The 13013-nt window shown below is 39.0% G+C and overlaps 1 protein-coding gene across 1 annotated transcript; it reads left to right on the top strand.

Annotated features, from left to right (window-relative positions):
• The first annotated feature begins 9713 nt into the window (after positions 1-9713).
• Positions 9714-10646, top strand: LOC118580602 (olfactory receptor 2A12-like). The gene has a single exon (XM_036182427.1). The coding sequence runs from the start codon at positions 9714-9716 to the stop codon at positions 10644-10646; it is 933 nt and encodes a 310-aa protein (XP_036038320.1).
• The last annotated feature ends 2367 nt before the right edge of the window (positions 10647-13013 follow it).

Genomic DNA, 13013 nt, shown 5'->3' with positions numbered 1-13013 from the left:
ACCAGGCTGGCCTCACAGAGATCCACCTGCCTCTGCCTCCCAAGTGCTGGGATTACAGGCGTAATTACTGTGCCTGAACTTTCCTGGTCTGTGATAAACCTGAGAGGCAGGGATTATACAGAACCAGTGCCAACCACCCAACACAGCAGCAAAGCAATGCTACTTTGTGGCCTCGTTACCAATCCCAACTGTGGATAAGTAAATTCTGGAGAAGGTTGATGGTGTAGGAAGTCCCGTGCCCTTGATATCCATCAACAGATCACAGACACGCCCTGGCAACCACATTCAGAGACTGCTGTAGCCATAGCTACGGTTTCATTCTGAAATGGTCCATAGGCTTCTGTTTTGAATAGTTGTTCCCTAGGTGGTGGTATTACATGGGTAGACTGTAGAAATTTTAGGAATTGAGACTACATGGTAGAAGTAGATTATGGAGGGCAGGCATTCAAAAGCCTCTGGTCAAAGCATACTCTGTTTCATCGTCCACCATGACACGGGCAGCTATTGCTGAAAGCCCTCAGTTGCCAACCTCATCCGTTTCCTGTTATCATGTTTACTTACTGCCATGTTGTGGTAGAGAACATCTTACCATAACCTCATCAGATAAAAAAAATAAATCAAGACAGAAGTGTAAGTAGCAAAGGTAGCCCTCAGCACTTTAGAGTCCCTATTGTTGTTTATATTGTTTATTGTCTTTATCCCACTGGAATTCCCCGTGGCAAATGTACTTCAAAAACAAAGGGGAAAGGTGGAAATGGCCTACAAAGAAATGGTTTTTGTGTCAGAGACAAGCAAAGCTGAAAGCAAATGGAAGCCTAGTTCTGGGTCTAGTAGTTAATGATAGTCAGCAAACATTCTGATTTCAAGACTGACCTCCACTTATAAAACTGTCTCAATTATATAGAGTTGTTTGTGTTTTGTAATATTTATTCTCACTAAAATATAAAGTATTAATCAAAACCTTAAGACCTACAAAGTCTAAAACTTCTCCCCTTAACTCCAAATGTTCTGATCATGTCAAAGATTGAAAGGAAAAGTAGATCTCATATCCACAGGAAGCTGAGCTAAGGGTCACTAAATGATATTGTCCTCAACAATAGAAATACAACTGTGCTAGTCATTACTATCTGAAATAACAAGAATAAAATTTCCTTGACTTTATCTACATATTAGTGAGTGTGTGTCCCCTTATCAAATGCTTTTACTTGTGGAAAAAGTAACAACAACAACAAAGAAAAAAAAAAACTCTGAAAATAAGGAAGAGCTTAAGCAAACCCCTGAAGCATACCAACTCCACAGGCTTTGGTCTGAGGAGAGAGCTCTGAGTTAGGATTATTGAGGAAGGATGTATGAGTGCTTTGAAAAATTAGTACTGTGTTTAAGTGAAATGGTAAAGACAAGGTAAAACTGACCTGAAACAATATATAAGAATTTCAAAACTAGAAACTACCTGAGAATGGTACATGAAGAAAAAGAGAGTTGTATCCAGGACCAAATCAAGATAATGGAAGAAGAAGCTGCCAGTCTTGTGGTATTGTGTTCCCAAAAATATTGTGCAGGTAATAAACTTATCGGGGGTCAGAGAACAGACAGCCACTAGAACAGAGCCAGAAATGGTGGCTAGAAAATGGGTCAGAGCAAGCCATAGCAGAAGTTGGGCGGTGGTGGTGGTGGTGGTGGTGGTGCACTCCTTTAACCCCAGCACTTGGGAGGCAGAGCTAGCCAGATCTCTGAGTTCAAGGCCACTTTAGAAACAGCTAGGCTTGGTGACTCAACCTTTAATCCCAGGGAGTGATAGCAGAAAGCAGAAAGGTATATAAGGCCTGAGGACCAGGAACTAAGTTAGTTAAGCATTTAGCTGGTTAAGCATTCAGGCTTTGGAGCAGCACAGTTCAGCTGAGATTCATGTGGAAGAGGACTCAGAAGCTTCCAGCCTGAGGAAACAGGATCACCTGAGGAACTAGCAAAGTGAGATAACTGTGGCTTGTTCTGCTTCTCCGATCTTCCAGCATTCACCCCAATAACTGGCCTCAGATTTGATTTTATTAATAAGACATTTTAAGATTTATGCTACACAGTCTCACAGACTCCTAGAGAGAAATAATTCCTGTTAGTCTCCTCTTGATGCCCCTTGTGTAGTTCAAGAAGTAAGAATGCAAATTAAGAATGATAATTTAAAAAGAAAGAATTAGAAGTATTTAAAATTATTAATTTCATTAAATAAGTGACAGAGAAAGAGAGACTCATTCTTAATGATGGGACCTAGTTCAGATTATAGAAATGTAGAAATCTAAGAGATCTGGGAGAAAGTAAAGAAGAAAACATAATATATAAAAAATATTTAAAATTTGAGCAATATAGAGTGGTTATTTTCCAATATGCTCTTCTCCACTGGGATGATCCTGTTTCTCCGTGAACAGGGTTCATGTAGCTTCTAACAGCGAAAGTCTAAGGCTTCCACAGGCCTTACTTTCAATCAACAGGAAACATTGAGGAAGGAAGAAATTTAAGATTAATAAAGTATATGTTGTGAGATCCATTGAGTATATCCAATGTCAATGTGTGTGTGTGTGTGTGTGTGTGTGTGTGTGTGTGTGTGTGTGTGTGTGATGTGTGTGTGTGTGTTGTATTGTGTAACTGATTTTACTGGTTTATAGAAATCCTGACCTCAGCCAATCCCAAGACAACACTATAAATAGATCCCAGGAGAATAATGAAAACAAATGAATAAACATTCAAGAGTCATTAGTTTGGCTGTTGATAAAAATGCAGCTAATTCTTTAGTTCTCTAGTGACAATGTGCAAGCTGCAATGCCATGTGTTTACGTTCCCTCTGCCAGTGTCCATGTGTGAAGGCAGCCAGCGGTTTTAAAGAGAGGAGAAGAGCTAAAGCTTGCAGCAGCAGATCTGCCGCTGAGGTCAGGAGAATTGGGAGCCTGGGCTTGCCTTTCAATGAGGCCCCTTTCAAGAGGAGACAATGACAGATTTCCTCCTCTTCTCCTTGAAGTTTCTTCTGAGACCAAGGCTGTTTGAAGAGAACCCCTGCAAACCACACCACTGTAAGTAAAAGTGATCTATTTGTTACAAAAGTGGGTTTGCAGCTGGGGAGAAAGAAATTAAAAGTGAATGACATCTTTGGCATCTTTGGCCACCCTTGATGGCTGGCCTCCTGGCATTCACTCTGCTTACTATGAGGGTCCACTGCCTACCCCATCATGGCCACAGTGCCTCTGTTCCTCTTCACCTCTCCATCCACACTCCAACATTACTCTTGGCTTTGTCATGATTGTGGCAGAGAAGAGAATCAACAACCCTATACACCAGATGTGATCTGTCTCAGGGTCCAAAGACCTTTCAGCTTCTCCTTGTTAAGAATTCACTGAGATCCCAGAAGTCATAGATTTTTCTGGTCCTGAATCTACCTTCCTTCCCTCTGTTCACTGCCTCCCTGCACATCCTCAGAACTCAGAACTGCCTCCTCAACATACCTGCCATGTTGCACAGAGGACAGTGGCTTCATCCCCTAAGGAACCTGATATCCATCAGGGCCACAATCTCTGTTCTTTGTTTCAGCAGAGGAAGGACTGAGCACTTAACATATTCTGTATGATTACTGACCCAGAAGCTATTCTTCAACTAGGAATATCTACAGTAACAATCACAATATTTAAGGAGTCCTGTCTTGTGAGAGTTAACCCATGTAAACCTTATAACTACACCATGAGGTAGAGTCTATTTCTTACCCCCATTCTCCAGTTAGGGGAGCTAAGACAGCTCAGAGAGACACAAGATCACAGCACTGGTGTGTAGAAAGGGGAGACTTGGTGATCTGACAGGTTTCAGGCTTTAGAATATTTGTTTTTAAAAATAGATTGGTTACGAACACTTGTTGCACTTCCAGTAAACACTGGTTTAGTTCCCAGCACCCACAACGGAAGGGCAGCTCACAACCAACTGTAACTCCAGCTCTAGGGCATCTAATGCCCTCTTCTGGCCTCCTTGAACACTTGGACATATATGGCGCATGTGTGCACACGTAAGTAAATACACATGTGTTTTTTATTAGAAAAGCATTATTAGAAATATGCGTAAAATAAGCTTTTTACTTCAAACATCACCAACCCCCCAAAATAAAAGAAGAGCACACTCAATGGGAAAGTGCTCATAAAACCATAGTGATTATTTGGGTCTCTGATCTCAAAGACTTAAATTCTTCCTTCAATTCTTGGTCTCTGAAGTACGGTCAGTAGCTATTCACAAATGCCAGCTTTTGCATATTAGGTTTTCTCGTCTCCTACACATAAAAAGATGTGTGTCTCAAATTCAAAGAGGTCCCCATTCAGAATCACAGTTTCAGTGGTGATGAGGAACATTGTTGATGATGCTCTTCTGTTCTAGTTCATGGACCGTGCTTCCTTTGTTCACTCTCAGCTTGCCATGCTGTAGAAGAGCAGAGAAACGTAGTCATAGAGGCTTTTCTCTTGTTCTGTCTGCTGAATCTTTCCATAATCTGCAGTTAGAGGGTGCATTTGGGGAACTCTTCATTTCAGGTTTCCGTTTATTAAGTCCTTACCCTGGATTTTTTTTCAAGAACACAATTCTGATTCTTTTTACACCACAAAATCCAAATGCAAGCTATACCAGTAATAAAGAAAACCAGATTGTTCTCAGAGTGTACAGGGCTCCGCATCAGAGCTTCCTTGGCCTCACAGCTGACGTGACGAGTAACATTGTGATTTCATGGATGCACTTCCTTGTGACCTAGCAATTAGGAAAAGATGAAAAGGTATGTATAAGTAAGGTGGGTGTGGTGGTACACACCTTTAATCTCTACACCTGCATAGGAAAACAGAGGCAGGTGGATTTCTGTGAGTTTGATGTCTACAGAATGAGTTCTAGGACAGCCAGGTCTACACAGAGAAACCTTGTCTCAAAAACACAAAACAAGAAAAAAGAAAGAAAAGGTACAGGTGGCTCTCAGAATTATGTGTGGGTTGGAAATGGTTCACACCTATTTAATGGAAATGTTTTGTCTGGAGTTCTATTTATTCCCTTATTTCTTGACTTTTAGGTTGTTTATTCTGGCCTACTTCTTTCTTTCAGAAATTTCTTCTTCAAAATCACATGCAAAATTACATGATGCCACATGGATTTGTTATGAACTTCGATAGGTCAATTCATGCCATTTGGCTAAAGGACCATCTTCACATCCCTCTGAGATGCTGAGTACTCTGAGTTGATGCTGTCCTGGGTCTCCACACTGTACAGTATAGGAGCCTAGAGAGTATCCCACAGGTAAAAGAAACATGGGTTTGAACATCTGGCAGCTCAGGACTCATCTTGGGGGGAAAGGCTGCTGACTAGTCTCCAGCCCCAAGTCTTCAACCCAAAGCTCAGCTTCCCTCTTACATATCTCCTTTGCGTCATCAGAACATCACCTCTACCCCAGAAATTGTCTACATAGCTTCCCATGTCTGTCTCCTAATGAGATAAACTGAGGATATTTGTTATACAAATGATATCATTTAAAAGCAGAGTGGCATTGCTCCTTTGGAAGATCCAAAGACATCTGCCCAGATCAGATATTTATACTAAAACCTGCTGGGTAAATGAGCAAAAATGTGCAATTTAATTATATCTTACATTTTGCAGATGCAAATACTCTAGTTTTGTCTCCAAATACTATAGACAGTTTATTAAAACAAATAAAATAAGCAAAAGTTTATGTGAAACTTTATTCAGGATATAAGCCCCCTTTGTAAAAATCGACAGTGGAAACAGTCTTGTATTCAACTTCATAAACTTTCTGAAGTACATATAGCTAGACAAAAAATAATACCATGCCTTAAATCCTCATATTTTAAAATACAAATTGTAACATATTATATAGAAATCCATGTAGTATAATAAAGATTGAACTGATCCCTATGAATGGCTGCATAGTATATTTCTGGGCTTTCAAAATATCTTTGTGTACTAAATCAATCAACAGTTAATGTTGAGCATATCTCAAAGGGATGCAAATTCATTCTTTTAGCCTAATGACTAATCAAAGGTCATAATAAGTGAACTTTGGCATCATTTTGGTTTGCATACAATTTTTAAAAGAAATTTCTGGAAAGAGGGAAGTAGTCTAGAATAAATACTCAATAAAAGACAAAAATAAATAAGGCATCCTTAAAGCTAATATCAGTGTACTGATAAGAAATGAGAATAAAATCTAAGAGCCAGTACAAGTCACAAATTTTTAAATTTGTATTCATGGCTATATAGAGATAATACATAAGTAATAGAACATACATGTGTGCGCATGGTTAAAATGAATTCATACAACCTCTTGCACACTATGGTGGAGGCACATTGGATTTCTTTCCCCCTTTCCATAATCCAATGTGCCTCCACCACATTCCTGTCCAGAGACTTGGCTTTTCCCAGTCCTCTACAGGCCTCAGTTCAGTGACTCAATCTCCAGAGCTCTGGTTAAGGCTGATACCCCTTCATCACTTTGGGTATACATGTGTCTCCTCTTGAGAGATGCTATCCATTCATCTTGCTCTAAGAAACACCTTGATTCAGAAAACTTTCTGCCATCTCACCCTGTATGATACATGAATAGTTATTCTAACATTCAGTTCTTACTTGTTTATTCCTGAACAGAAAAGATAACAGACAGGGCTGGAGAAATGGCTCAGTGGTTAAGAGTACTGGCTGTTCTTCCAGAGGACCTAAGTTCAATTCCCAGCACCCACATGGTGGCTTACAACCATCTATAATGAGATCTGATGCCTTCTTCTGTCATGCAGATATACGTGCATATAGAGCACTCATACATAAAATACATAAATAAACAAATCTTTAAAAAGAAAGAAAGGATGGAAGGAAGGAAGGAAGGAAGGAAGGAAGGAAGGAAGGAAGGAAGAAAAAGAAAGAAAGAAAGAAAGAAAGAAAGAAAGAAAGAAAGAAAGAAAGAAAGAAAAGAAAGAAAGGAAGGAAGGAAGGAAGGAAGGAAGGAAGGAAGGAAGGAAGGAAGAAAGAAAGAAAGAAAGAAAAAGTGAAAGGAAGAGAAGGTAACAGACACAGCCACTCTTGATTTCTTGGCTTGTTTCACATATTATATAAATTTTGGATAGGCAAATCCCTAGGCAGCAGAAGCATTATTCCCTGGATGGAAAAGTAAGGTGTGAAGTGTCAGCGGGCCAATAGCTTTATTATCCACAGTGTTTCCTCCAGAACCCAGAGCAGAGTGGGAGCTGGCCCTGCACTCAAGGGCATGAGTTAAGTATTAATGAAATACAAATTGCATAACTTTGTTTATGGCTCAAACAAGCAAAGACCATAAACTAAAAATACTACCAATGGTCCGGTAACAAGGAGCCGTGAAATTTACACAGTAAGTGTAATAATAAGTGTAACCTATCAAAATTATATTTTAAAACATTATGAAATTTATGTTTTCTGGAAAGCAACAAGCAACGATAATTGCAAACTTTGAGATGCTTATATTTTGGCACCTGCAATTTCATTTCAGAGTATACCCTCAGGAAATCATCAGCTGGAGAAGCATCTGTTGGTGAAATTATTAAGGCAACTCCACGTAGTTAAAAGGGAGGTTTATTTTTTGGGTTAACTTACAAGTGAAGGGATAGGTAACAGGGTCTGGGAAAGGTGTAGCACAGTCTGGTGGTGTTCTCTGGAGAACTCTGTTCAGTCTACCTCCAGCGTCCAGGGTCCAGGAACCAAGAGAGCTGAGTCATCCAGATCTCAGGTCTTCAGGATCTTCTCTTGGCCCCGCCTTATAGGCGTGACAGTTACCAAAGCCTCAATGGGGGATGGAACTTCCAGATCAAAGCTGGAATGTCTATCCACTACAAGCATCCACATTTGTATGACTCAGTGCAATAAACATGAGAGAAAGATAAACCAAGAATTTCTGAAAATGTCAAGTAAGTTGTGAAGTAAAATGTTGCACTACCTTATTACACTTGTAATATTAGATACAGTTTAATATTCCTTTCTATGTGTATTTTATTTATATGTTTTTTAACAAATGAATTTTATACTCTGCTAAGTAAAAATGATAGCTAAAATGGCTATAATTCTATTATATTTCTATTTTATGGTGTATCTATATTTTGCTATAAACATTTAGATAATTTGAATATAATCAGTGGATATTAAACTTTCACATAATTTAAAATTAAAATCAGCATATTATTGAAAATAGGCCATAAGGGACAACCCAAGTTTTGATTTTGTTAAGTGACTCTGCCATCTGTCCCTTTTATGTCCCCTTGTTTCACTCTGGTGGCTAAAGAAGCCTCAGAACTTCCACAGAGACCTGTCAAGCAAGAACAACCACCAGTTTTTTCCGTCTGATCTTCTCAGGATGTGTGGAACCTGCACAACTGTTGTCCCGGCAACACCTGATAAGGAAGAAAGTGATCCGGGAATTTCATGGTACTCTATGCTGTCAAAGCTATTACAATATCACTTTCCCTAAGTTTACATATTTACTATGTGTGTGTGTGTGTGTGTGTGTGTGTGTGTGTGTCTGTGTGTGTCTGTGTGTGTGTCTGTGTATCTGTGTGTCTGTGTCTGTGTCTGTGTGTCTGTATCTGTGTGTATAAAGGATGTATGCATGTGCAATAGTGCAAATGTGCACGTTAGAGTAAAAACTTGAGGGAGTTGGTCCTCTTTTTCTACCATGTGGGTCCTGGGCATGGAACTCAGACCATCAGGCTCAGCTGCAGGTGCTTGTACCCACTGAGCCACCTCACCAACTCCAACAATGTCTTATGAATAAAAAGTTCTGTCATACTGGAAATTAAGATCAACTCTGAGACTTATATCACTATATAAAATGCAATAAAACAAATCAACAAGAATGCAGTCATAAAGGAGCAATAATCTTTACTGCAAACTCTGGCAATGCATTTCCTTTTTAAGTTTCTTATTTGTAAACACGGTAGAAATATCACACTAAATGGTATTTGAGATATTTGCCTGTGTACACACAGGTAGTCAAGGAATTCTTTGAGTTTTGCATGAACTACAGCATCAAGTGCAGATGAAGAGGTAAAGGAAGTCCTTATATCTAGAACCAGTAAACTATCAAGGTCCTCCCTAAGAGTACTAGCAAACAACTGAAAAGGCAGCTCCACACATAATTTTGATAAAACTAGACAAATGGTAATAAATTTTTTATCTGAAATGCATGAGTAGAAAACCTGAGAGGGGAAACATTTGTGTGGGCATGCCCATGAAAAACCAGGATGTCAATCATTTAGAACACTACCTAAAAAGGCAGCATAGCAATAGTATCTGAATTGTGTTACTCTTCAAGCTATATAAATGACCAGGAAACTCCCCAGAAAGGGAAATGAGAACACAGGAATTCTCCAAAATAGCACATGTGTGCATATATGTATATGTGCCCTCTAATACAGGATATATTAAAATAGAACCTATTGGGTTAACATTTTGTTATACATAGGATGTGTGTGTATGTGTTTTCCTATTGCTCCATCAGTGCATCAATGTTTGTATTCATGTTGTTAGTTCTGGCAAAGAATCAGAAGATAAATCTTAGGAAATCCCTCTTCAGTAATACATTTCTGAATACTCTCCCTGGAATAGTCTTTAACTATGTTGTAACTTTGCTCCACAGTTCTTACTTTTTATCTTGAATCAAGTCTTGTCTTTGCCACAAGAAGATGGGAAGCAATCAGACATGGATCATGGAGGTTACCCTGCTGGGATTCCAAGTTGATCCCACATTGGATTACTTCCTCTTTGCAATATTTTCTGTCTTTTATACCTTTACCCTGTTGGGGAATGGGGCCATCCTTGGAATAATATCTATGGTCCCAAGGCTGCATACCCCCATGTATTTCTTCCTCTCACACCTGGCCATCCTTGACATGTCCTATGCTTCCAACAATGTCCCCAAGATGCTAGCCAACTTTGTGACCCAGAAAAAAAACATCTCCTTTGTTCCATGTATCATGCAGACATTCTTGTATTTGGCCTTTGCAGCTACAGAGTGCTTGATTTTGGTGGCAATGTCCTATGATAGGTATGTGGCCATCTGTCACCCCTTACACTATACTGTCATCATGAGCTGGAGAGTGTGCACTGCCCTGGCTGCTGCTTCCTGGATATTTAGCTTTCTCCTGGCTCTGGTCCATTTAGTCCTCATTCTAAGACTGCCCTTCTGTGGACCTCATGAAGTGAATCACTTCTTCTGTGAAATCCTGTCTGTCCTCAAGCTGGCCTGTACTGACACAACACTCAACCAAGTTGTCATCTTTGCAACTTGTGTGTTCATCTTAGTGGGACCATTATGCTTGGTGTTGGTCTCCTACACACGCATCCTGATTGCCATCCTGAAGATCCAGTCAGGAGAGGGCCGCAAGAAGGCCTTCTCTACCTGCTCCTCCCACCTCTGTGTCGTTGGACTCTTCTTTGGCAGCGCCATCGTCATGTATATGACCCCCAAGTCTCAGCACCCCGAGACACAGCAGAAGATCCTTTCCCTGTTTTACAGTCTTTTCAACCCCATGTTGAATCCCCTGATCTACAGCCTGAGGAATGCTGAGGTCAAGGGTGCCCTGAAAAGGATTCTGTGGAAGGGGAGGCACATGTGAGAAACATCCTGGGGAGGGAGAGGCTCTACCCCTTGTAAAATTTGGTGCCTGTGATTTTCTTCGCCCTTTCTAGAAGATATATTACTTACAATTGATTATTATGTACTCTCATTTAAAAACTAAAGAACATGTAAAACTAAAGACAGTGGAAAAATAGATGAATGCCTTAATTACTTACTACAAATACATTCACAAAAAAGCACACAAACAATAAGTATAAAAATGCCTACTTTCTTAATATTAGACTTCTTTAAAATTATGAATTCATCATTAAGAAATGGAACATGAGGCTATAGACCAAATGGTAAGACTCATACCAATTTTTGTCTGTTTTTGAAACAGAATAGAACTATGTAGAGCAAGCTGGACATCACACTTGAAGTCATCATTCTGCCTCTGCCTCTATAGTGAGGAGTTAATAAGCTTTCAACACTATGCCCATCTCATACTATCTAGTATATAAAAAAGCTTTCAAATGAATAATATATAAAAATTAGCTTATAAAAAAGAGAAAAGAAGTTGAATTGACTTCTCAATATAAACACAATAGTTCATAAACACAAGGGCTGGTGCTCATCACCATTAGTCAACAAGAAAATATGAAATACATCACCATGATATACCATTTTATGCCCAACAGAGTGTTTAAGCATTTTAATGGTTTATTCACCATGAGAACTATCAGAAACATATCCCCAGTAGTGGGAAGCAATCCATACTACTAGATAATAAATACTGGAAGTGTGTTAACCTATTAAATATACAAAAGCACATTTGTATCTTAAACTGTGGGTCACAACTCCACCTGGAGACACTCAACTGAATATGGTGCTGAAAAGAAATTGGCAACAATAAAAGGTTGCTGCATCACTTCAGCCTTGGTTCTGAACACACAGTCTGTGCACATGCCATCACACCAGATACTGTCAGTGAATGCTGCCTGAATTCTCAGATCCAAGACTACATCATGAGTTACAGTGTTTTCACCAAAGATTTCAGCTCTTATAGAAATAATTGTTTAAGGGGTTGGGGATTTAGCTCAGTGGTAGAGCACTTGCCTAGCAAGTGCAAGGCCCTGGGTTTGATCCTCAGCTCCACATACAAAAAGAAAAAAAAAAGAAATAATTGTTTAAATATAGAAAACTAAGTCTTCTAATATTTTCCTGCTGTCATTCCTCAGTATAAAATTAGTATATCTTTTAATTTATTGTGTTAGAATAATAGAGTCTAAAAGCTGCTATTTGAGTTGCTAGCTTGAATTTCATAAAAAAAAAATACTTACATGAATTTTGGCTTGAAATTAGAACAGAATTTCTAACAATTGCTGGTATGGCTCTAAACATATATCTGCCAGTTTTCTACATATTTATGTAAAATCAAAATACTGTTCAACTCTCAGAATGTTGAAGAGCTCTGTGTCCTGTGGTATCAAATACCCCATGATTCAATTCTTTATGTAAAAAAAAAAAGATTTATATAATTAGTAGGTAAATTTGGTTCTGACTTTAATAAATGATAAAATTATATGTCTCCCTCAAAATTGTTTTAGAATAAATTTCTTTATGATTGCTTACAAGTGCATTTTGATTTACATAACTGTTTTATGCATGTATTCACCTGGGGTCACAAAATTTCTTGATGCAAAGGAATCACAGTGGGAAATGTTTAATGAGCCCAGCTCTAGACCAACTCAAATTTTCTATAAACAAAGACAATATTTGAGTTTGAAGATGGTATTCCTGGTCATAACCCATCTATGGCAAAGGCATCCACAGATAACATATGTGTGAATGGGTGTTGATATATTCTAATAAAACCTTATTTACAAAACAAATGGTATGGCGGATCTTGTGGGTCACCAGGAGGAACTTTGGTGAGCCCCCTAGGTATTGAATCTAGTCTAGTCCCTCTTAGTTCAAGTGACAGTCCATCATTCAGGTGGACACATAGCGAATCAGGGTCATTAAGAGTAGATAAAGACTCAATTATCACTTTGAAGCCACTCTGGACTAAGGATTCTTTCTCCAGATAACCTCTAAAACTTACCAGGATTCAATGGCCTATGTACTATAAATGTCCATTGTTGATCCATTGAATTTGTCTATTAACTATCTAAGCCGGGCGGTGGTGGCACACGCCTTTAATCCCAGCACTTGGGAGGCAGAAGCAGGCTGATCTCTGTCAGTTTGAGGCCAGCCTTGTCTCCAAACCAAGTTCTAGGAAAGGTGCAAAGAAACAGCTGATACAAATTAAGTTTTAAATAGTAAATTTGACAGAATATTATGTTGTAGGATATTCTGTATGCTGTGAATATGTGTTGCTCTGATTGGTTGATAAATAAAATGCTGATTGGCCAATAGCCAGGCA

The sequence above is a fragment of the Onychomys torridus genome, chromosome 3 (assembly GCF_903995425.1).
Source record: "Onychomys torridus chromosome 3, mOncTor1.1, whole genome shotgun sequence".
NCBI classification, from domain to species: Eukaryota; Metazoa; Chordata; class Mammalia; order Rodentia; family Cricetidae; genus Onychomys; species Onychomys torridus.
The sequence above is the reverse complement of the archived record's forward strand: the minus strand, read 5'-3'. Positions and strand labels throughout refer to the sequence as shown.

What these genes read in the sequence shown, in the direction of transcription:
- LOC118580602 (XM_036182427.1), top strand. Translation starts at nt 9,714, where the DNA reads ATGGGAAGCAATCAGACATGGATCATGGAGGTTACCCTGCTGGGATTC.